The 24,310-nt window shown below is 42.6% G+C and overlaps 1 protein-coding gene across 3 annotated transcripts in view; it reads left to right on the top strand.

Moving 5' to 3' along the window:
- The window catches only part of PRTFDC1 (phosphoribosyl transferase domain containing 1), a 75,135-nt gene extending 63,266 nt beyond the window's left edge, over positions 1 to 11,869 (top strand). For all 3 annotated transcript variants that reach the window (XM_073629780.1, XM_073629782.1, XM_073629783.1), the window contains exon 10: positions 11,733 to 11,869. In XM_073629780.1, the coding sequence (XP_073485881.1) occupies positions 11,733 to 11,780 (48 nt within the window). In that variant the 3' untranslated portion in view covers positions 11,781 to 11,869. The remainder of the gene's footprint in view (positions 1 to 11,732) is intronic.
- Positions 11,870 to 24,310: the final 12,441 nt, after the last annotated feature.

The following is a 24,310-nucleotide window of genomic DNA, read 5'->3' as shown; positions in this document are numbered from 1 at the left end:
AAAAAATATTTGGTTCTTGTCAAACACAGCACCAAATAGCGAGGAATGCTTTCTATATCACAGAGCTCCCCATAATGTGATGCTAACCTCCCCAAATATTGTCACCCATGAATTAGTGTTATTTACAAAGTACTGCTGACAATACTTAAACCATGCTATCCGTGTGCGTAGTTCAGTGGTATCATGATAATGTATCCGTAAAAATGTGAAACGTTTGACAGCCACAGGCGGCATTCAGAAAGGCGCAGGCACCTATTCTGCATTCAGGCTGCCTTTGTTAGTCTGTATCCAGCCTGGGCTGTATGAGGGCAGCATATAGACGTGGATGCAGACACCGCAAATGCACAGAAACAGCCGCATGTCAAAATGTGAAAGCCATACTGGAGCCATACTCGGTGCTTTGCACGGCTGTCAAATTTTGAATTGGCATCCCTGGCAGTGGTGTGCAGAAACCCATATCAACCCAATCATAGGTCAATCTGCCCATTCACATAAAAGGTGCTTTTGATTGACTTACAAGGATGTAGGCTCCTGATGACTGCTAATGTTATAGGATTATCAGTGATATGAGTGCAAGGGATGACAAAGATGCAGCCTTGTATATCAGCCCGGTTTGCACTTGTGCGATGTCAGATATCGCATGTGATTCGCACCCACACTGCAGTGCCGATCACACGCGATGGCTGTGCAGTGCGAATTCAGCGATACAGTTGTATGGCTGAATTCACATTGGATTTGCATAAGAAAAGTACAGGGACTTTTTCTTTTCCCGCACTGGAATCGGATCGCATGGGTGTTCTCACCCATGCGATCCAATTCCTGTCAGAATCCACAGTTTGCACTCTGGGGGTGTCATTAACATTGTATTGACACCCGCAGCGGTTCGCAGAGGGCAGTGTGAACTGCTGAGCAGGAGAGATGCGATGATGGAATTGTGCTGGTTCCTGCATCGCAAGAGTGTGAACCTAAGCTCAAAGAGAAGACACAAAACACCGTTGCTCACATGCTTTCCAAGTTTAATGTGTTAAAGTGATAATACATTCTTACCTGCTCTGTGTAATGGCAGCCCAGATCCTCCTCTTCTTGGGGCCCTCGCTGGCACTCCTGGCCCCTCCCTCCCGTCGGGTGCCCCCACAGCAAGCAGCTTGAAATGGGGCACCTGAGCTGAGCCGCTGCTCTGTGTGTCCATTCAGACACGTCCCCGCCTCCTCTCTCTCCTCATTGGCTCACTGACTTTGACAGCCACGGGAGCCAATGGCGCCTGCTGCTGTGTCTCAGCCAATCAGGAGGGAGAGTCTTGGACAGCCGAGGCTCGCGTGCAACATCGTTGGATCGAGATGGGGCTCAGGTAAGTATTTGGGGGGAGGGGGGCTGCTACACACAGAATGTTTTTTATCTTAATGCATAGAATTCATTAAGATAAAAAAAACCTTCTGGCTTTAGCACCACTTTAAACAGAAATGGATCAAATTACACAGATGATTACTTTCTTTTTAGTAGTAGCGCAGACCACATGGAAAAGCACATCAATTCGTGTTAGCAAGTTACCAGTACTAACATATAGGATACTAACAGAGAAAGTGAATGTCAGAATAAACACAAAACTGAACAAAGATGGCATAAACAAAGTGTGGCTAAGCTGCATCAAACAGGAGAGACAAAACACTGTTGCTCACTTGCTTTCCAAATTTAAAGTGGACCTTCAGTTATTTTTTCATCTATCCATCTATTAAATCCTCTGCCCTTGTTGTTTTAACTTTGGATAGTAAAACATTTTTTTCTGCCAGTAAATACCTTATACCTTATATCCCCCCTCACACAGTGTCACTCTCCTCACCCCTCCTCGGCTCCTCCTCTGCTGTGGTGAGTGCATGATGCGCCGCGGCACTGCCATGAACGAGTGGACTGGCTTCTGTTCAAGAATGGCTCCAGACGGCACCATTACGCCAGCCGAGCGTGTACGAGCTTTCCCATGCCTGGCCGGCTTCGGAACAGCACATGCGCAGTTGCATGGTTGGCTCGAGGCCATCTTATTTTATGGGAAGCGGTGCCCGTAACAGTTATTTACGGGCAGCCCAAAAGTGGGCTTAAATTTTCAGGCTACCCGTAAATTAACGGGCGGTTGTTAACACTGGGGAGGGGGGATGAATCATAAGAGGGCCAATGAAAGCTGCAGAGCTAGAGGTGTGCCTTTGTGTCTGTGTAAATCCAGGAAGTGAACAGGCAGCAGCTTCAGCTGCCCACAGTTAAAATGGCTGCAGCCAGACTCAGTGGAGGAAGATTTCTGCAGCATATTTGGCAAGTACAGAATCACATTATATATAAAATAATATGCAAAGTGGTTGGAGGGAAGCTTCAAAATGGCAAAGATATTTTTTTACAAATTATGTGAGCAGACTGCAGTTCCTCTTTAAAGTGAACTTGTTGGTTTCATTCTCTTGAAGTTACACTACAAATCATTAGAGCTCCCTCTAGCTGCAGCCTAGTAATAGCAATACTGGGAGGTTTTTTTTTTTTTTATTTACTTGCTACACTTACAGTAATATTGGTAAGTGTAATGTAATTTGTAGTTCAACGTTTTCACTATATCCATTACTGTTGGGGAATATGTCACAAAGCCAAATGCCTGTCCTAGTCTTTGATGGATGCTCCCATCCTCTGACTTGCAGGCCTCATACTAGTTTCAAGGCAATAATCTCATTCTTGATAAAGTTGAGGTCATCGCCGCAAGTATGCAGGCTGGGAGTCTAAGATCTGCTGCTTACATCAGATTTTTTATGAGCAGTTCCCTTTAATGAATATCCATTTTTTTATGTATTATCTTTGTTTATAACTTTTAAAATCTCTTCAAAGTATTCTTAGGAGCCAATGCTGTTTGTTTTCAGCATGGGCCTATTAGTATTCAGCCCATGTTGCTTTGGGTGCAAGGTAAAAAAAGTTTACTGAAGAAGGATTTTGCAAAGTGTTTGTAAAGACTGAAAGTTTTAAACCTTCATGCATTTTATGCATGAATGTAAAAAAAAACCTTCTTTGTGTAGCAGCCCCCCCCCCCCAGTCCCCCTAATACCTGAGCCCAGTGATGTGCACGAGAGCCTCAGCTGTCCGGGGGTCTCTCCTTCCTCATTGGCTAAGACAGCAGTGGGAGCCATTGGCTGCTGTCATTTACAACTAGTGAGCCAATGAGGTGGGGGGTAGAGTGGAGTCGCGGCTCTGTGTGTGAATGGACACGCAGAGCTGACACCTTTTGGAGCAAGCCTGCATGGGTGCCCCCATTGCAAGCCGCTTGCTCTGAGGGCAATTGGCAGGAGGGAGGGGCCAGAAGCACCGGCAGGGGACATGAAAAGAGGAGGAGTGGGGCTGTTCTGTGCAAAATCATTGCACAGAGAAGGTAAGCATGACATGTTTGTTATTTAAAAGAAAAAAGGGTTGACTTTAATATCACTTTAAGTTTGTTTTAGGGGGTTTATGTACCTGTTGGTGTTAAGATTAGAGTTTAGAGAAGTTGTGACTGACTTACAAGATAGGGAACCACATAGTATTCAGTCTATGTAATGCTTCAGAAGACTGTCTGAGACTGTGAATGTGCTGCAGTTGTGGTTGGAAATTGAACATTCTATAGGAGACAGTCAGAGACTGTCAACTTGTAGGCAGGTGCAATCTACTTTCTTCACTGAAGGTGTTGCTCTTCCACAGCGGCACTACAATTGGAGAGGAAGTCAAGAGGAACATAGTTCCTATATGGTTTCCTGGGTCACGGTAGAAGCAATCCAACTGGATTCTGCTGCCGCATGTGACCATGTAGCCATCTTGGGTCAGGCAGAGCCTATTTAAGGCCCTGGCTCCCAGGCTTGGAACTTTTGCGTGTTGTAAAGTTGGGACAGGTACTCTGTCTGGTAGGGGCATAACTAGTGGCAGGGAAAGGTTCTTGACGAGGAGGGAAAGCGTAGGGCACCCAACTTTTCCGAATGGCCAGACCTCATTCTGCCCCTCTCAACAGGCGATGTCCGTTCGGCTAAATCCTGCTCTCCACACACTGTTGGACCTGTCAGCGTTCCTGGCTGGGCCGCCTTCCCACTGGGTTTTTTGTGAACTGTCCTTGTATTCTTTTAATAAGTTCTTTCATCCCACTGGAACTGTGTGTGTTATTGTCGCCGCACCATGCTGCATCCCACCTACACATTTTTTACTTGAGACTGCTAGATCACTTCAATTACAACTTTATAAATTTATGTTCCCACACACACCAGGGACTGTTGGGGTCTGAGGGCCACACAACAAGAAACAAAATCGTACATGTGGTCACTGGGCAACAGGTTGGAAATCCAAACCAGGGGTTTAGAGGGATAGGGTTAGAATCCTAGGGGAAGGCTGTTTTCTTTATTAAAGGGAGCATTTAAAAAATGCATTTGTGCCTAAGGAATACTCTGAAAGATGTTCCTTTTATCTCAAATTCCTCCTGAAAAATAAAATTGCACTTCCTAGTGTGTGAGTGTTCCGAGGCACTCCTGTACCTGCAGCCTCATAGCTGTAGATCTGCTGTGTGAGATTTAGTGATGTCTGATTGCTGTTCTCCATGTTGGAGGCTCTGACGTGAGGAAGCAAAGCCCTGCCTCTACCAAAATGGCTGCCTCCACACAGAGATACAGTGCAGAATAAGGTATGGTAAGTCAGTAATAGAGAAATATCAGTCTCAGGGAGGCCACAAGTAATACCGGTGACTATTCCTTTTCCTGTTCAGCTTTTGGGAACAGCTTCCAAAATTTAGATCCTCATTAAAGGATAAGTTCACCTTTTAAAAAAATAAAAATAAATGCACATCTTTTTGCAGGTAAAATGTGCATTTTATTATTTTTTTTAGTTGGAGCCTGAAAAGCATTGTACTGCAATCTGCCATGCAGACTCCTGCAAACTTCTCAGTGTACCTGTCTGTCTGTTGGTACCTCGTACTGGCAGGCAGATACACACTGACAGCAAAAGCTCCAGTAGTTCATTGAAACTACAAGCCGACAGCTGCAAAATCTGTCGGGATTTGTGGTTTCCCATCACAAAGGACTGAGAATGAATGACATGGCCGGACGGGTGGAGCACAGCATGGCCACGTTATTTTCAAACAGTGACAGCGGATGCCCACCCACTGTCACTGGGGGGGGGGGGGGTTGGGCTGCTGCAGCTGCTGGAACATGTTAAATGTTCCACCCTAAATACGGGTGGCACATGTAACGTTCCAAAAGGTGAACGTATTATTTAAGTCCACATTATAAAAGTTGAATTAAGTATGTTTGATTATTATACTCTGAGGCTGGGTTCACACTATTGCGAATTGGATGCAGCGAGATTTTGACCTGCTCTCTATGGCAATTTAGCCACAGCCGCAGATAGTTTGCTGCGATCAGAAGCGGCTAAACACAGCAACACTTTGTGCTATGGCTGCACACAAACTGGCCAACTCTGCACAAATAATGACCCTGGGTGCACACTGTCCAGGTTCGATATTTGCATGTAACTATCAAATGAGCAGTTATATGTGAACAGCAATCCCACTTGCCAATGATATGTTTGGTGTTTTTGCCTTCTTCTGGATCAACTGTGGGTATAGGATTGTGTATAGGGGATTGTATGATTTTTTTTTTTTTTCATTTTTATTTGTTAAACTACATGGACTTGTGTCTTTTTTCAACCAAACTATGTAACTATGTGTAGAGTGTACATATCTGTGCAGGCAGTATTTACAACCACTGGCAAGAAGTTACTGGTTCTTGCAGACGGCTGTCCATGGCTGCACACAAACTACCATGTGAATGTAGCCTTATAAAAATCTGACCCTATCTTGGTTAGTACATGAAGAAGTCCAAGGCATTGGGTACAATAAAAAATGTGAATCTCCTATAAATTACTGACTTTATTTTAGCTCCTGCTTTTTGGTAGGTTTTCCCAGTTATTGCATTGTTTCAGATCCACAAAACACAAGGGATAAAAATAATTCAGTGCTGCAATCTGCACGTTAGGATGATTTCATTAATTAGGACGTTGAGTGAAGACATCCATGAATCGCCTTGGAAACCGAATGCAAGTGGGAAGATTAGGTCTATAACTTGTTACTGATCTAATAATCACCGCAAGGTGTTGAATTTCATTTTCTCAAGCACAGTTTGTTTCTATCTAAGCTGGTTTCATTTTACACTATTTTCCAGATAATTCAATAAGGTGGTGCAAAAACATATTAATATGCAAAGTTCTGACTTTGTTTTTTAAGTGTTAGAGGTGAGGTTTAAGCATCTAAGCTAAATTAAATTACAAAAAAAAGATGACATTGAATGCCCAATGCTTTTGCTCATTGCACCAATGATCTCTGCAAGAGGATCTACCAGCCGAACATCCTGCAGAATCTGACACTTCCAGGAGAGTCAGATTCCTGCCCCCCTGCTGTGCTCAGTGGTTTAATCTATTGGCCCCGCCTTAGTAGAGGACACAATATTGACTTAAAGCGGAGTTGCACCCAAAAATGGAACTTCCGCTTTAAGGGAGGTGACCCCCTGACATGTCACATTTGGCATGTCATTTTTTTTTTTGGGGGGGGGGGGATTGGATACCCTCTTTTTAGAGAGTCCCAGCTCCCACTTCCTCCCGGCGCACCGTGGCACAGAAAGGGAGATCACCTCTCTCTCCTCCCTCTCGGCAATCCTCACAGGTCCCAGATGATTGCCCGGCCAGTCACGGCGCGCAGCTCACGCATGCGCAGTGGGTGCCTGGCTGTGAAGCCACAGCCAGGCGCCCACAGTTACAATGCCGATGCCGCAGAGAGGAGGGGGAGATGAGCGGGGCTTTGTTCCCCACATCGCTGGACCCTGGGACAGGTAAGTGTCCAATTATTAAAAGTCAGCAGCTGCAGTATTTGTAGCTGCTGACTTTTAATTCTTTTTTTTTTTTTCTAAGCAGAACTCCGCTTTTAAGATTGGTGGGTCAAACCACCTAATGTAGCAGGGGACCTGGAATCGGACAATCCCACACGTGCCAGGTCTTCAAAAACTTTATTAGGCAGATATCACTAGCACAGAAGACAGGAGGGGTAATTATTCCATGCCTTCTGTTCAAGGAGCACTCTACTCTTCGGTTGCTTTTAAGCATTACTAAAATATGACATTAATTACAGCAGGCCTGGATCTACAGGGGTCCTGGTGTGGGCTTTGCATTTCTATCACACTGTGTGACAGACTGTCAGTGACTCACACACAGTGTTGACATTTTTTTTTACTGAACCCCCATATCAGATATGTTAGATTTGGCCCTGAATTACAGTCTTGATAATTGCCTCCTCTTGTCCCCTCTTGTCCTAATTCCAGGAAAATCACTTAATACGCAACAGAAATAAATACACATGTATGAACGGTCTCATCTGCCTAAGAATTTCTGTACTTTTTAAAAAAAATCTGCCAAACAGTACAGCCAAGAGGGCACCACCACTTTCTGTGTTCGTTAAGGAATACAGTGGTTTAATTTTTCTGTCTGCAGCCTGCTGATTGGACAACGAAGGAGCAGCAGTAAATTAATGAGACATCAGTTCTGCTAAATCTGCTCACCCTCCTCTTGTCAGCACACAGGCATGCAGCAGAAGCTGATTGACTCCAAGTGCTGTCAATCCCTCTCCAGTCTGTACAGGGGAAGAGAGAAGGCTAATAAGAGAGATTCCGGTACAGAAGCTGGTTCTATGTAAAAACACATTTAATTATTATTTTTTAATGAATACATAACTGGATTCAATTGTGTTTTTACATATGCCTGGAGTTCAGCCACTGTAAGACCAGGCCTTTTCTGGCACTTTTTGTTTACATCAGTGGTTCTCAACCTGAGGGTCAGATGATGATTTGCCAGGGGTCACCAAATCCTTGGCTGTTCCTGAAGCCCGCACCGCTCTCCCAGCCTTTTTGCGGTCGCCCAGCAGGGCTGTCCCTGGAGCCCGCAGCTGCCCACTCAGCCTCTTCGCAGCTGCCCATTCAATTCACGGCATGACTGGGGGGCAGAGACTAGAGGTCAGCTGACTGGTGAGGAATGTGAAGTGGGAGGGGCTGGAGGAAACCCTATCCCCTGATTTCGGCATAGCTTTCACTGCTACGAGACACCACAAAGTCAGAGACACATTGAGTAACACTACCTGTGATTATAGTTGCCATTAAAGGTTCCCACTACAGTTCTCAGATCAGCAGATAACCTTGATCAAGAGCACTGATCCCAACTCCCCACCACTCATCCCATTCCCCCACCCCCCACCAAGGAGTAAGAGAAGGAATAAAAATAGAGAATACATGGAAGGGAGAGGAAAATAGGGGGAGGAACAAAGAAAAAGGGAGAAAAAGAATAAGAGAAAGAACAAGAAATACGGCTAGAAAGAGGGATGGGGAAAAAAACAAGAAATTAGCATAGAGAGATAAAAGGGAAAGAAAGGAGAACAAAGAGAAACAGTGATACATCCTAAAATGTACCATAAAGGGTTTTAATACTGTAATGCCCCGTACACACGGTCGGACATTGATCGGACATTCTGACAACAAAATCCTAGGATTTTTTCCGACGGATGTTGGCTCAAACTTGTCTTGCATACACACGGTCACACAAGGTTGTCGGAAAATCCGATCATTCTGAACACGGTGACGTAAAACACGTACGTCGGTACTATAAACGGGGCAGTAGCCAATAGCTTTCATCTCTTTATTTATTCTGAGCATGCGTGGCACTTTGTGCGTCGGATTTGTGTACACACGATCGGAAATTCCGACAACGGATTTTGTTGTCGGAAAATTTTATAGCCTGCTCTCAAACTTTGTGTGTCGGAAAATCCGATGGAAAATGTGTGATGGAGCCCACACACGGTCAGAATTTCCGACAACAAGGTCCTATCACACATTTTCCATTGGAAAACCCGACCGTGTGTACAGGACATAAGAGTGGAAGGGACTCAGGGAGCGCTAAATGTCCGTGGGTTAGGGCTGCAAATTACTTGTCTTGCCTTGGGTGCTGACAACCCAAGCTATGAAAATAATTTTACGGTTGGGGGGTCCCCACAACTTGAGAAATTTTATCAAGGGATCACGGCACTAGAGAGGTTGAGAACCACTGGTTTACATGGAACAATCAGTATTTTTTGCTACAAAATTTCTTAGAACCACCAAACATTTATATATGTTTGTAGCAGAGGCTCTAGAGAATACATTGATGGGTTTTAATCTTTTTTTTTATGTGACACGGTATTTGCTCAGCGGTTTTTCAAATGCAATTCTTTTGGAAAAAATTTACTTTTTTGAATTGCAATGCAAAAAAACACAATACATAACCCAATTTTTTGATAAAATATAAAAGATGATGTTATGCCGAGCAAATAGAAAGCAAACATGTCACGCCTTTTTGTACCTAATAAAAATAGTTTGTAAACAAAAAAAAAAAAAATTCACACGCCTGTGCATTGGCAACAAACAACTTAAATTTTACTATCCATTGGCGACACTTCAAAAGCCTTTACAGGTTATCACTTTAGATTTACACAGGAGGTCTGGTGCTAGAATTACTGCCCATGATCCAACGTTCCTGGTGATACCTCACCTTATGTGGGACGATCACTATTTGCGGCATCGATGTGTGCGTTCGCCTTTGCCCATGAGCACGGGGCAGTGGGGGAACTTTAAATTGTTTGTTCATATTTTTATACTGTCACTATAAATTCTTTTTTTTATATATATATATATATATATATATATATATATAATCACTTTTATTGCTGTAAACAGAAATAGGCATGTGACAGGTACTCTTTATGGAGAGATCTGGGGTCTTTAAGATCCCACCTCTGCCCTCAAAAGCATTTGATTAAACCAAGATCTAATGCTTTTGATTTTTGAAAAGGGCACCGTTCACATCTGGGTAAACCAGAAGAGATGTTAGGTCATCGCTTCTGGGTTACCATATCAGAGAGCCGAACAACATCGATCTGGTCTTTGTTCGGCTCTGTGATCAGTCAGCAGAAGCATCGGCTGGTCACTGGGGACTCCCAGTAGGAAGGTAGGTCCCGATAAAGCCACAAAAAGCAGGGTGGGGAGTCCCCTCCCGCTGCTTGTAAAAGCCATCCAGTGGCTAGTTAGCCATGAGGATTGCTTTTACAAGAGAACCGACTGTCGACTATAAAAAAAGGTACCAAGATGATGCCTGCATCATGCCAGTATAATCACTTGAAGTCCAGTTACCTACCAGGTACGTGACTGGTCGGTAAGTGGTTATAAAAAAAAAAAAGAAAAAAAACACAACATGGATTGCATGTGTAGCACACTAAGGAGCCACAAGTGTAAAAGTGATCCCCCACCCTGCACAGCCAGGCACACCGCATCTTCACAGCACACTTGAGTCAAGAAACAGTCCAGAGCTTTGTTTTTTTTTTATATTTTATTGAGGGGTCTAACCTTGGATCGGGATATTATGGGATGCCCATTTCACTTTTAGCAAACAAACTCTTCAGGGACACAACTATATATATATATATATATATATATATATATATATATATATATATATACACTTCTCCTCTTCCTCCTGCACAAATCTTGATTGCAGCACTACAACTCCCAAGACCAGCTGACACTGTTGGGTGAACTGAAAAAAGGCTCTGTCAGATTGATAGCCAAAGCCCTTTACAGGCAGGAACCGCAGGCCCCTTGTTTGTGTAGCAAAGTCCCAGTGCCCAGCTGTCCCCCTGTGGCTACTGATCCCAGCACCACCTCTTCAGGCACTGCTAGTTCACCTGGCTGCAGCTACCCCTTTCACTAGCCCTCCTGGCTACTCTTCCATAGTCCTCCCAGCCTGACTCTGCATCCATCCCACACTGCTCACCTCAGTCCTCTCAGGATACCCTTTCAGTCCTCCTGGCTGTCTCACTCAACAGCCGCCCAGCTGTCTTCCTCCCTGGAGATTTGCCCACCAGTGTTCTCATGGTGTCCCCCTGCACCCGTGCCTCCGGTCAGGACACCCCTGTGTGTCCTGAAGAGGGTCCCTTCCGCACCCAATCTCCCAGACCCGAGGTTCACTCCCCCCCCCCCAGACTAGGGAGTTACCCTCAAGGGTCTCCGACAGCCTCCTAACACTCCATCTCCAGCTTCCACCTTAACTCCACTGCCCCAGCTGGACTGACTCTGAGTATTTGAGAGGGCCTGCCCCCTGCCAACCCATCTGTTGGGGATTGGTCAGGGCCCTCATGAATTCTCCAGGCAGTACCTCCTCATCTCCACTCCCATTCTTCTGGAAGTTTCCAGCAAGTTCCAGAAGTAGGGGAAGGTCTCAGAGATGCTGGCTGTGAGTCATCCAACCCTCCCTGAGTCACTCACTCGACCCAGATAAAACAACACAGGCTTAGCTGCCAGCCAGGCTGAACTATTTTCCTACAGTAACAAAAACCTATTTTAGTACACTAGAGGGTGCTACAGATAGTTTGCTCATGAATGGATGTTAAAGCGAACACAAGGGCACTTCACCAACATCTAGAAAATCACAAACAACAGTATATAGAATCATATGGTTAAAAGATGTTGTAATATGCGTATATTTGAATAAAAAACCTTCCTTTTATATCATCACATTGTGTTAGTGAGCTGAGATTAAAATTGATTGATTCTAATTGTCATGCATTGTTTTTTCCCTTAAAATGTGTGTTTTATGAAATTTCTGGGTAATCATATTTTTTTTTTTTTTTTTTTCAGCATATATGTCTCATCAGTGAAAACGGCAAAGAAAAATATAAAGTGTGACGATCATTTCAGTTTTTTTTTTTTTTTTTTTTTAAGGAAAAAATGTTTGTGGGAAGTATATTGAATGAAAATTAAAATGTATAAATAAATCTCCTTTAGTAGTGTTATGCTTCAGAGTTTGTCTTTATTTACTGTTTACATTTGGATAAACTGTTATACTGGACTGAAGTAAAACTATGGATGAAAAACTAAAGATTTAAAAATAAAGCTGAACTCCTGGCAGATGGTTAAATACACAGATGATATACAGTATCTCACAAAAGTGAGTACACCCCTTACATATTTGTAAATATTTTATTCTATCTTTTCATGTGACAACACTGAAGAAATGACACTTTGCTACAATGTAAAGTAGTGAGTGTACAGCTTGTATAACAGTGTAAATTTGCTGTCCCCTCAAAATAACTCAACACACAGCCATTAATGTCTAAACTGCTGGCAATAAAAGTGAGTACACCCCTAAATGAAAATGTCCAAATTGGGCCTAATAAGCCATTTTCCCTACCCATATCATGTGACTCATTAGTGTTACAAGGTCTCAGATGTGAATGGGGGGCAGGTGTGTTAAATTTGGTGTTATCGCTCTCACTCTTTCATACTGGTCACTGGAAGTTCAACATGACACCTCATGGCAAAGAGCTCTCTGAGGATCTGAAAAAAAGAATTGTTGCTCTTCATAAAGATGGCCTAGGCCAGTGATGGTGAACCTTGGCACCCCAGATGTTTTGAAACTACATTTCCCATGATGCTCATGCACTCTGCAGTGTAGTTGAGCATCATGGGAAATGTAGTTCCAAAACATCTGGGGTGCCAGGGTTTGCCATAACTGGCATAGGCTATAAGAAGATTGCCAAGACCCTGAAACTGAGCTGCAGCACGGTGGCCAAGACCATACAGTGGTTTAACAGGACAGGTTCCACTCAGAACAGGCCTCACCATGGTTGACCAAAGAAGTTGAGTGCATGTGCTCAGTGTCATATCCAGTGGTTGTCTTTGGAAAATAGACACATGAGTGCTGCCAGCATTGCTGCAGTGGTTGAAGGGGTGGGGGGGGTCAGCCTGTCAGTGCTCAAACTATATGCCGCACACTGCATCAAATTGGTCTGCATGACTGTCGTCCCGGAAGGAAGCCTCTTCTAAAGATGATGCACAAGAAAGCCTGCAAACAGTTTGCTGAAGACAAGCAGACTAAGGACATGGATTACTGGAACCATGTCCTGTGGTCTGATGAGACCAAGATGAACTTATTTTGTTCAGATGGTGTCAAGCTTGTGTGGCGGCAAACAGATGAGGAGTACAAAGACAAGAGTGTCATGTCTACAGTCAAGCATGGTGGTGGGAGTGTCATGGTCTGGGACAGCATGAGTTCTGCTGGCACTGGGGAGCTACAGTTCATTGAGGGAACCATGAATGCCAATATGTACTGTGACATACTGAAGCAGAGCATGATCCCCCTCCCTTTGGAGACTGGGCTGCAGGGCAGTATTCCAACGTCATAACGACCCCAAACACACCTCCAAGACGATCACTGCCTTGCTAAAGAAGCTAAGGGTAACGGTGATGGACTGGCCAAGCATGTCTCCAGACCTATTCAGCATCTGTGGGGCATCCTCAAATGGAAGGTGGAGGAGCGCAAGGTCTCTAACATCCACCAGCTCTGTGATGTCGTCATGGAGGAGTGGAAGAGGACTCCAGTGGCAAACTGTGAAGCTCTGGTGAACTCCACGTCCAAGAGGCTTAAGGCAGTGCTGGAAAATAATGGTGGCCACAAAAAATATTGTAACTTTGGGCCCAATTTGGACATTTTCACTTGGGGATGTACTCACTTTTGTTGCCAGTGGTGTAGACATTAATGGCTGTGTGTTGAGTTATTTTGAGGGGACAGAAAATTCACACTGTTATACAAGCTGTACACTCACTACTTCACATTGTAGCAAAGTGTCATTTCTTCAGTGTTTTCACATGTAAAGATATAATAAAATATTTACAAAAATGTGAGGGGTGTACTAACTTTTGTGAGATACTGTACATATAAATTAGCCGTTTTACCTGCCAAAGCATTTGAATTTATGTCCATGCTCTTTTGAGATTTACACAGCTCTGCCACACAGCACAGACCTGCCTGGTAGGGCAGGAGACCTGATTTTTTTTTTTTCTCTGCCAAAGTGCAATAACACTTATGGCCCCGTACACATGATAGGATTTTCCAACAACAAAACCGTGAATTTTTTTCCAAAGGCTCAAACTTGTCTTGCATACACATGGTCACACAAATGTTGTCGGAAATTCCGAACGTCAAGAATACGGTGAAGTACAACACATACGACAAGCCGAGAAAAATGAAGTTCAGTTGCTAGTGCGGCTCTTCTGCTTGATTCCTAGCATGCATGGACTTTTGTGCGTCAGAATTGTGTACACACGATCGGAATTTCCCACAACAAGTTTTGTTGTCAGAAATTTTGAGAACCTGCTCTCAAACATTTGTTGGCGGAAATTCCGCCAACAAATGTTCTATGGAGCATACACACGGTCGGATTTTCTGACAACAAGCTCACATCCAACATTTGTTGTCGGAAAATCCTATCGTGTGTACAGGGAATAACAGGTCTTGCTCCTCTCCCAGCCTGTGACTGGACAGTGAAGAAGAAGCAGCAAACTGATGAGGTCATCTCTCTTTGACTCTTTTTTTTTTTTTTTTCGTCCTGTATGTCTTTTGTCAGCACATGATCCAATTGACTTCTTGCGCAGCTATTCCCTTTCCCAATAGGAGCTCTACACAACAATGAATTGCAAGAGGCTGATGTCAAGTCAAATTCAGCTACTTACACTACTTGCAATTGGTAATTGTCTGGTTTTTCTTTTTAAATACAGTTATTATATACAACGTAGTCATATCAAAGATAATATCTGGGCTCTTGCCTATGTTAGAGGCAATGGACTTTGCGTCAAAATTGCTATTGTGCGATGTTGATGAGGGGTTGGGGGGGGCACATCTCAACGCATTTGGTGGATGTGAGCTTCATCAGAAGACATCAAGGTAAATAAAACATATTTGAGAATTATTGATCTCTTTATGAAATATACAATGTATTACAATATATTTGAATTACATTTTTATTCGCAAATCAAAAAATGAAAACCATTACACACTCAATTAAAAATAGTGATGCTGTGGGGTGCAGGGTGCAGGGTTAAGGGAAGAAAAAGTGGTCTCACCAGTTGTCAAACCCAAGAGGCAGGATGGGCACCTAGGAGCTCAGATCAATGGGCTACCATTTCTTTACAACCTATATGCATAATAAAATTCACGTCAGTCAACAACTGGTGAGTAAAGGGGACCCACTCAACATATGCTAAAATACATATACTGTACTGTACATAGCAAAGAGTATGCAACTGCAAACCACTCAAGTGTTGCTTTAGCAGTGTGTTTGGGGTCATTGTCCTGCTGGAAGGTGAACCTCCATCCTAGCCTCAAATCACACACAGAGTGGTACAGGTTTTGCTCAAGAATATCCCTGTATTTAGCACCATCCATCTTTCCCTCAACTCTGACCAGTTTCCCAGTCCCGACTGCTGAAAAACATCCCCACAGCATGATGCTGCCACCTCCATGTTTCACTGTGGGGATGGTGTTCTTTGGGTGATGTGATGTGTTGGGTTTGCGCCAGACATAGCATTTTCTTTGATGGCCAAAAAGTTACATTTCAGTCTCATCAGACCAGAGCACCTTCCTCCATACATTTTGGGAGTCTCCCACATTGTTTTTTGCTGAAAGTTATGGCTTTCTTCTGGCCACTCTGCCATAAAGCTCAACTCTATGGAGCATACGGCTTATTGTCATCGTATGTACAGATACTCAAGTCTCTGCTGTGGAACTCTGCAGCTCCTCCAGGGTTACCTTAGGTCTCTGTGCTGCCTCTCTGATTAATGCCCTTCTTGCCCAGTCAGTGAGTTTTGGTGTGCGGCCGTCTCTTGGCAGGTTTGCTGTTGTGCCATGTTCTTTCCATTTGGTTATGATAGATTTGATGGTGCTCCTAGGGGTCATCAAAGATTTGGATATTTTTTTATAACCTAACCCTGACTTGTACTTCTCAACAACATTGTCCCTTACTTGTTTAGAGAGTTCCTTGGTCTTCATGGCAGTGATTGGTTAGTGGTGCCTCTTGCGTAGGTGTTGCAGCCTCTGGGGCCTTTCAAAAAGGTGTGTATATGTAATGACAGATCATGTGACACTTAGATTGCACACAGGTGGACATCATTTCTCTAATTATGTGACTTCTGAAGGTAATTGGTTGTACCAGAGTTTTTTTATGGGCTTCATAACAAAGGGGGTGAATACATACACACATACCAATTATCAGTTTTTTATTTCTGAAAAATAGTTTTATGTATATATTTTTCTAATTTTACTTCACCAACTTAGACTATTGTGTTCTGATCCATCACATATAATTCAGATTAAAAAAAACATTGAACTAAAGGCTGTAATGTAACAAAATAGGTAAAAAGCCAAGGGGGTGAATACTTTTGCAAGGCACTGTATATGTATCTCTTGGCAGCAATACACACTATTTGTTCCTTTGCCAATAAAGTTTACATGATTCATATGAATTTAATCATCATTGACTATATACCATCCTCTGGAACAGCGCTCCCCTACTTGTTTATACTGAGGGCTACAGGGATACCAATGAGCCACATGTCCATCCAACACCCCTAGGGATATTGGGGCCAGCTAGACCACCCTTTCCTACATCCCCACCCTATTAGCACCACTATCAATGTACATAAAATATAAATATACAACTAATAGTGCACAAATAATATGGCAAAAAGAAAATAGAATCATTAGGACATATTTATTATATTACTATTCATTTATTTATTTATTACTGGTACATCTACAATGCCGTCAATTTATGAGCTTTACATATTTTTATTATACATTCAGATTGATCCTTGCCCTCAAGGAGCTTACAATTTACGGTCCCTCACTCACTCATATATAAACATACTATCAATGTACATTGAATTCATTGAATGAATATAAATACACAACCAATAGTGCAAAAATAATATGGTGAAAAGAAAATAGAAGCATAAGGACATCTTTATTATATTACAGAAACAATCCAATATTATTGGCAAACTATATGTGGATAGCAGAGATATAGACCAAGCTAATATATTGTAACATTTCAACATTTTAGTACACATTTTTGGTTTAGTTTTTAGGATAATTTGAATTTATAAAGCTGCATTCTGGGCAGAAAAATAAAATATCACTATGTGATTCAATTATGTATTGATTAAAATCAAAGTGAATTTTGAATGTTTGAATGAAGCTTGTACAGTATATGCGCAAACTTTGGTCTTCATATTAATTATTTCTACTATTAATTTTCTGTAATCCCTTCAGCAGCAAGTCTGCCATTCACTATCATACAGCAAGCCTGGTAGAGAAAGGGCCAGCAGTGTAAGCCAGTCTAAGGCCTCATTCACTCGTCCTAAATTAGCCATGGTGTGGCAAGTATATTGCGGATAGCGCTTTGCTCATGTAATTGTATCTTTTATTTTATTTAAAAAAAAAAAAAGAAAAAAAGTATACTGCAGATACCTGTGTTCAGGATCCCAGGTGTTCTCAGCCTGTACAACTCAATGACAGGCTGAAGGGAGCTGGGGCTGTCTGTGGATACCTACTAGATTTCCAAACTTTGCTGTGATTGATTGAATGTAAAACAGGGTTAAAGACATAGGCGTGCGCACAGGGTGTGCTGGGTGTGCCTGGGCACACCCTAATTACCTAGTGCGCATTAGCATTATCGCTCTGTGGGCAGCGGGGAGACCTCCTTCTTACCAGCTCTGCCATAAGAGAAGTGCTTACACACTTCTCTTTCACTGTCCTGGGAGATCAATGTGCCAGAGCCATATATATAGACACATACACACACACGTGTGTTTGAGCTTTGGGGTGCACACCCTAATGCAATAGGTTGCGCACACCTATGGTTAAAGACAAGAAAATGGGACTTTCAATATGTGCTAAAATATTCCCAAAGACACTACAATGTATAAATAAAATCAAGAACATCTATTGTAAATGTTTAAAACATAATTTGTGCATTACATGTAAAATAAATATCAAATAATGCCCCTAAATGTAACTCCGGCTGCTCAGCCTCATAAATACTTTTAAAATAGGCATACAAGCAATATATTAAAGGTGGACAAAGTGCCAGCGGTACTAATTCAAAGTTCTCTGGATGATATAAGTGGGAGTGAGTATAAGGCAGGAGATACTGTTTGTCCCAACGTGTTTTGCAGGGGATCATGGCAAAAGTAGTTGCATAACAGAGTAAAGATAGGTTGATGTTGTGTTGTGGAAGGCTTGAGGGCAGGAAGGGGATACATCAGATGAAGATGGGTTCCCAAGAAAAAAAATGGTAGGAGAGGACAAGCATAGAGAAGCTCATGGCCCACACGGTTAGCTTATCCATATAATGCTATTGTAGTGCCCTCTACATTTTGGTAGGTGCTATAGTGGCATTTTGGTAGTGTAGGACTTAGCTGTAGGTAAATTTGGCCAGGCCTGTGGTTCTTTTCTAGGCCTGGTTGTTTTGATTCGGCAGTGGGAGTGTTAGGATAGCCGGGGGCGTGGCCACCTACGCTTAGGCTCAGAGATACCTTCTCTGCTAAGACTGGAGATTGTTCTGGAAAAGCAGAGGATAGACTGAGAACTGAGTGGCAGGGAGCTCATGTGAGAGTTCTGACCAATCATTGATTTGCTTGGTCGAGAGGAGGTCTCTCATATAAGCTGGGGTCACATGTTCTGTGGGAGGAGGTGGTGGAGTCTGGAGTTCGAGAGAGGGCGAGGCCAGAAAGGCCGAGGGCCTGGGGCCCTGGAGGAGGAGAACCTTGAGCATGACTTCAAGGGAGGTTCGGGGTGGATGCCTGAAACACAGAGAAGCCAGCATGTAGTGTGGGGAAGAGCCGGGTATTCCCATGCGGGGAATGTACCGTGCAAGCGGAAAGGAAGTAGGAGTGAAGCAGAAGAAGTGAACTGGCAGATCGACTGTCTGTGACCAAAGAACACAGAGCGTTGATTGTGGAGAACAGGTCAGTGAAACTTAAAGAAGCAAGTGCGGGAGCGAGTGAAGTAATGTGCTGTGTGGTTACGGGACACAGTACAAGCAATAACAGACAGTAACTTTCAAAGACTGAAGGGTGTTAGTATGTGGGTCATGAAGAAGGCGGTGCAGGCCTTTGACCTTAAATAATTAATACTCCAAAGGAATCATATCAGTCAAGCAGAGGAACTATTCAGAGTAGTGCCTCCTGTTCAACTTGGGAGCACTGTACAGGGGAATTTACAAAGTGGATAGGCCGAATAGCCCAGAGAAGCAATAGATTCCAGAAGGGGTCTACAAGGGTAAGGATCAGTAACCCAAAAAATGGCTACAGTTATGGATTATACCCTCATAAAGTGGGGTCTGGTGGAGCATCTCATAACTACCCATAGATAACTCAGAACATCCCCGTAAATAAAGCACAAGAAAACTTAACTATTGACTGTTTGGTGTGTTATACGTTATACGTTGGTGTGTTATACGTTATATGTGTGATGGGGATGTCAGAAGCGGGGTGATTGGCAAATTGTTATGAACTACTCAGCAGCCCCTCCGGGGGTACCGCTACACTATGAAAAGATGAGGGGTTGCTTAAGTTAGGTTAAATAGAGCCCAGAAAATGTATAGTTCTCTAAGAAACTTTAACACAAAGTCTTTCCTTCTCTCGAGGGACCAACCTCTAAAAGATTCTGGCCCAACCAAGCATTTAAATGGCTGGCATGGGGCATTATACAGGGACCGATGGGAGTTCGACATTTTTAGAACAGGTAAGTGCTGATGGGAGGGGGATGAGCTAGCCCCCCCCCCCCACACTGGAATGCCGATTCAGTCACAATGAAGCAGTGGATGTTACACCATTGTTTATTTGCTTACGACAGCTTTGTTCCAAGTGGTGAGTTTATCACAGTAACACAGCAGTTACTTAGTCAAGAATTCAATGTTGGTTGAAAAGGGACTGTTCCCAGTCACAACACAGTTCTCGGGAGGGTTGTCATATTGTAATTACTTCCTATTGGGAAACCTGAAGAGACATGTGTACACTCACAAACCCCGTAATTTGAATGAATTGAAGGATACCAACTGACAAGAAGTGCTCATGATTGATCAACAGCTGTTGGCCCGAGTGATGGACAATTTGGAACGAAGGATTGAAAGCTGCATTCAATAGGATGGTCGTTGACTAAATGACATTATTTTTCATAACGAAATAAGTAACAAATGTTTTTGTAAAAATAAATCCATTTCGAGTACTGCTTTTTTCAAAACCGTCCGACTCCTGTCGGTCACCCTGTAGTTTCTTTGGGGGAGTTTTGAAAGTCCCATTTTCTTGTCTTTAACCCTGTTTCATATTGAGTTGTTTGGAATGTTGTGCATTTTGTACTTACCAACACTGAATATTTTTACAAAAAAGAATGTGTTGCTGTGCTCCATAGTCATGTGTTACCTCATGATTTCACGGTAAAGGTTCAACTAGCGGTCAGTAAATCGAGAGCAAAACAGAGTATTTGCTCAACGTTACAGGAAACAATGTGAACAATAAATCAATCAGCTATAGAAACACTGAGAATGCTGAGGAAAAAATAAGACTATTGATTCTAGAAGTAACGCACTGTTGTTCTGCAATGTTTCCTTTCAGCGTGTTACCTGCAGCTCGCTGACGTGCCGCTGAGATATTGTGAATTTGCAGCTGGGTGATCAGCTGTGAAAGTCAGCTATCAGCACCCTGACTAATGAAGGGCCAACGTTTGTCCGCCAGTCACTCCTGAGCAGAGTGGGTGATCAAAGCAGGTATTATCTATAGTCAATGTCCGTGTCATAGTCTAGGAATGTGTCAAAAGCTGAGGATTCTCTACTCCTGAATGAAATGGGCAAATCACGGGATGCTGAAAGATGGTCTCAGACCACCACCCAATCCCCCCCCCAATGAATACTCAATGGCAAATTGTAAGAAAAAGCAAGCATATCTCTAACGACCTACTTCTATGATGTTATAAAACAATAATGGCAGAATACAATAAAGAAAAACCTTGAATTTCGAGCATAATTCGTTCTGGAAACGTGCTTGTAATCCAAAGCACTCGTCTATCAAAGTGAATTTCCCCATAAGAAATAATGGAAACTTAGATGATTTGTTCCACAGCCATTTATTCATAGGCCCTTCAGTCTATAGTCCATAAATGTAAACATATTGCTACACTAATACCGCGTACACACGAGCGGATTTTCCGTCGGAAAAAACTTGGATGGTTTTTCAGATGGAATTACGCTCAAGCTTGCCTTGCATACACATGGTCACACAAAAGTTCTCTGAACTTTCAACCGTCAAGAACGCGGTGACATACAATACTATGACGAGCCGAGAAACTTAAGTTCAATGCTTCCGAGCATGCGTCGAATTGTTTCCGAGCACGCGTAGGAATTTTGCGCGTCGGAATTTGTACAGACGATTGCATTTTCAAATAGGAACTTTTTCCAACCGAAAAATTGAGAACCTGCTCTCATTCTTTTGCTGGCGGGAATTCCGCCAGCAAAAGTCAGATGGAGAATACACACGATTGCATTTTACGACCAAAAGCTCTCATTGGTCTTTTGCTGGCCGAATTTCCGATCGTGTGTACGTGACATTAGGCTTAGTTCACACTGCCGCGACTTGAAAGTCACACGACTTACAGTTCTACTTTGCCAGGCAACTTCGTTGCGACTTGAGCTCGACTTTGAAGCAATTCAGGGAATGCCTGTGTAATCTTCCTGTAATGTTTGATCCAAATCACATTAATTAAGATGAGGATCTGACTTGGAGTCAACTTCTATTAAAGTTTAGGGGCACAAGTTGGATAGAAATCGCCTTGACATAGTACAGGAACCTTTTCTAAAGTCAGAGCAACTTCAGTATTGCCAACTAAGACTGCTCTTAATGATTAAAACGGCATTTTACAAGTCACTCAACTTGGGGGTCTCACAAGTTGGATCACTCGTATTGCAAGACTTCGCTTGTTAATCAAGTTAAAATGTATTTAAAAATTTTGCCCGTCTTGTAAAACACTCGCAGACAAAGTTAATTGGCAAGCATGGTCTCTGGGGAAGGGGCTTAGGGGATCGAGCCAAAATAAGAGGTGACCCTATTGCATTGAAAGAAACCACTTGGCTCATATGACTGGTCACAGAATGGGTTCCAAATTTAGATTTTTACAGCAAAATGTTCATTTTTTTAGTCTACTGTTCAAGGTGTAGTCCATTCAAAAGTAATATATTCATTAGAAGTGGCTCTTTTCTGGTTAAAGTAAAAGCTTCTTTTTTTTTTAGTTTGGGTTCGAGTGGAGAGAGATTAGAATGCTTGTCAGTGTTCAATGCTGTCCGTGCCCCATTAAGGAGCTTCACCCTCTCTATTTGTCCTGTTTACATTATAATTGAAAGCGAAAGTAAAAGAAAATACCAGATTTTGGGTTGTCCCCAGAAAAGTAACAGATGGGACATCTTTCAATGGGAACACTAGTTCTGGTGACCTGGGGGTCCCCAAAGAATTCCCTTAACTTTCAGGGATTTCCTCTCACTTCCTGTTTTGATATGGGACAGGAAGTGAAGTATAATCTCTGCAATGGGACACAAATGGCAAAAAAAAAATCTGACAGGGGTTATAGTCATCCCTTACTCTATCCAAAATAAAAAAAATAGTTTTTCCTATAGTTCTACTTTAAGTCAGCCCCCGCATTCCTATGTGTCTGCGATATTTCAACAGCATTACCCTTCTGCCATAATTCCCAATTAATTTCCTGGTTCCTGTCCACCTACGAGTTATGGCTGTTCTTGTCTGTGTTTTGTGTTCCTGCTCCTCTTGTTACATTCTCCATGTTATAAATAAAGAAAACATTTATTAGGCAGAATTGAAGGCCCTCATAATGGCCACAGCAGGTGTGCAGACCCAGGAACCCGGTATAGAGATTCCTCCAATTGAATCCCAAAGAAATATAAATTGTGGTTTAAAACCCAAACTTTACTCAAAAAAAAAAGTCCAGTCTTTTTTAAAATAAAAAGCCACTTTGGCTGCAATCCTGACCTCCTCTCTGGTGTTGTCCCCTGCAGACTGACCACTCTGAGGTCCTGCACTGTTCTTCTTCTGAGCTGAATGATTGGCATTACTCAACCCATCAGGGACAAGTCCCCTGGGGTTATATCGTTGCCGAGGCTCACAGGAGAATGCTGCCCTGAACAGTGTCAAATCTTTAAGGCCTCATGACCAATGGGGCTCCTGTAAACGATTCTCTTCTGTAAGAAGTAAAGCAGCTTAAAAAGCGTCTAAGCTGCATTTTTGCAAATGCACTTAGGAGTGTCAAGCGCTTGGGCTTTTATTTCATTGACCAGAACATTCATTTTTATCTTCCCACTCAAATGCTAAACACGCCTAGCGCATAGGTGTATTTACGCATGGGGCAAGCCTGCATAAGGGTCTTGAAAAAGTCACGTGTCAGGTGACGCAACGCGTAGGACAAGTCAGTGACGTACAGCATCAAGGCTTTTCAACAGCTCGATAGCAGCGGTGTGAGGACTCACCGCACCCCAAGCGGCTGATTGTTTCAATTTATGCACAAACCATCCGGCTCATGTGAGTGTATCTATTGAAGATTTATCATCTCGAGTATTCCGTACTCCGTTCAATGATGTTTTCTTTTTTATTGCATGTAACTTCTTGTAATTAAGAACGGTCATCAAAACGCCTTTTAAACCTTAAACAGCAATATAAGGGAAGTTTTTTGAACAGACCTATTGTTGGTATTTATTGGACTTTATATACTCAGCAGCCTATATAATTACAGCATGCAATATCCTGCAATTAAGAACAGCCATCACAACATCTTCTAAATCTCAAACAGTATTATAAGAGAAGTCTATTTTTTGGATGCTATCCACTTAGTAGCCATTCATATTTACAGATGGGAATCTGTGGAGTATTTATTGGTGTAGCATATGATCATGACTATGTGGTTATATGATTGCTAATTTTTTGACCATACCATAATCTTTTCTTTCCACTCATATATTTTATAATTTACTTTTTAATTTTTATATTTTCACCATCACTATGAGGAATTGATTTATTAAGCATGTATACTGGATTTAATATTGATTATAAGGTTAATTATAGCGCAACACATTTTCACTTAAATATTCCTTATATTGGCTTTTAAAATAAACAAATGCAGCAATTTATCATTTGGATGAAAGGTTTAGCACTGGGAAACACTTTTTGAAAGATACAAAGTGTATTTTATATAAAACTATATGGATCAGACCAAAATGCGGGACAAATGAGGGGGAAAGAAGGACAGAGGGATATAGTTCCAAATAAGGGACAGTCCCTCGAAATCAGGGACAGTTGGGAGCTATGAAAATGGCAAAAAATGA

The sequence above is a fragment of the Aquarana catesbeiana genome, linkage group LG05 (assembly GCF_042186555.1).
Source record: "Aquarana catesbeiana isolate 2022-GZ linkage group LG05, ASM4218655v1, whole genome shotgun sequence".
NCBI classification, from domain to species: Eukaryota; Metazoa; Chordata; class Amphibia; order Anura; family Ranidae; genus Aquarana; species Aquarana catesbeiana.
This window is presented reverse-complemented; position numbering and strand designations above follow the sequence as displayed.